The 1,783-nt window shown below is 54.5% G+C and overlaps 1 protein-coding gene across 1 annotated transcript; it reads right to left on the bottom strand.

The window, feature by feature from the left end:
- Nucleotides 1-423: 423 nt before the first annotated feature.
- EMWEY_00058920 (hypothetical protein, conserved) lies at nucleotides 424-1,783 on the bottom strand (the record flags this gene model as incomplete). The annotated part of the gene is made up of 1 exon (XM_013480950.1): nucleotides 424-1,783. A coding segment is annotated over one exon (1,360 nt), but the record flags the coding sequence as incomplete, so codon positions are not given.

Below are 1,783 nucleotides of genomic sequence, written 5' to 3'. Positions count from 1 at the left end.
TCGGAAATACCCATCCACTGTCCCGTACCACAAATACCGTCACGGGGCCCGCGCGTTCCATCTGGGGACACAGGACATTAACGGTGAATCACAAGGAGCAAGCTTCACTGAAAATATGGCACACACAGAAAGACAACTGAACATTTCATAGATAATCCTGGACGCAACAGACACTAATGACAATCAACTGAATCAAAACAGACCATGGTTACGGATGCCCTTAATAGGAAGGGAGTAGCACATCCTACACAACGAAGTCAAGCAGTAGACACCAAGCAACATAGTAGCCTTTAGGCACTGCCTGCGAAACTTCAGAACAAAGAAAGGAGGAGCGCAACAAGTCCCAGACCGGAAGGAATTATCCCACATGATGCACACGAAGACAAGCAGACGACAGACCAGAAAACAGGTTAATTTAACGCATTAGATGTGACGATGCAAGTATTGGCGGTAACGCGCCTGGTCCCGTAGATCGCGAGGCAGCTTGTGCACGAAGAAATCCAACTTGACGTATTCGGGAACTTCATGGAAGAAATCGACAATAGTTGGTCCGGGATTCCACCTAAAAGGAAGTATGTTGTCAATTTTATAGATGAATCCTCTTTTAGCCTTGATAACTTCAACAACATTTGACTCAAAGCCGTTCACAACAACTCGCAGTTGACGCATATCGCGTGTGCCGTTTGGGATGACCTTAGACGGAGCCGACCGACCTTTGGGCTTCCCGCTCTCTCCTTCTCCACCACCCCCTGACGAAGGCGCAGGTCTCCTAGCTGGTTTCTTCTTCACCTCAGTGCTTCCTCCCCCCTCACGCTGTCTAGGTCGCCTGCCTGTTGGGCGTGTGCTCGTAGCCATAACATCATCGGATTCACCTTCAGGTTTCTTCTGAGAAACGCTCGTCTCACTCTCTGTTTCCGCTCCAGCACTTTCACTGGAGCTGATTAATCGGCCAGCTTCCGGGCTGCGTACGGACGGACGGGAAACGCCTTGAGCTCGAGAAGCATGCGCTGCAGTTGTTCTCTTCCTCTCACCTCTTCTAGAACTCCCTTCCGCTTCCTCGCCATCTTCTCTTGTCGCATCTCCAGGTCTTGGCGTGGCCAATGCAATGCCTCCCCTTGGAGGTCGCGCGTAGGAGCTCGATCTACCAGCTTGGGGTCCCCTCGACGTGCGCGCTGCAGTTGTGCTTGGTCTCTCACTACTATCATCCGCATCTTCGTCTCCCTCCTCCGCATCGGTGGCTGACCGCCTAGATGCGGATGTTGTCAGTCTAGTGCCTCCCCTTGGAGGTCGAGCGGAGGAGCTCGGTCTGCCAGCTTGGGATCCCCTCGGCGTGCGGGCTGCAGTTGTGCTTGGTCTCTCACTACTATCATCCGCACCTTCGTCTCCCTCCTCCGCATCGGTGGCTGACCGCCTAGATGCGGATGTTGTCAGTGTAGTGCCTCCCCTTGGAGGTCGAGTGAAGGAGCTCGATCTGCCAGCTTGGGATCCCCTCGGCGTGCGGGCTGCTGTTGTGCTTGGTCTCTCACTACTATCATCCGCATCTTCGTCTCCCTCCTCCGCATCGGTGGCTGTCCGCCTAGGTCTGGATGTTGTCAGTGTAGTGCCTCCCCTTGGAGGTCGAGTGGAGGAGCTGGATCTGCCAGCTTGGGATCCCCGCGACGTGCGGGCTGCAGTTGTGCTTGGTCTCTCACTACTATCATCCGCATCTTCGTCTCCCTCCTCCGCATCGGTGGCTGACCGCCTAGATGCGGATGTTGTCAGTCTAGTGCCTCCCCTTGGAGGT

The sequence above is a fragment of the Eimeria maxima genome, genomic scaffold (assembly GCF_000499605.1).
Source record: "Eimeria maxima Weybridge genomic scaffold, Emw_scaff2561, whole genome shotgun sequence".
Lineage (NCBI taxonomy): Eukaryota > Apicomplexa > Conoidasida > Eucoccidiorida > Eimeriidae > Eimeria > Eimeria maxima.
The sequence above is the reverse complement of the archived record's forward strand: the minus strand, read 5'-3'. Positions and strand labels throughout refer to the sequence as shown.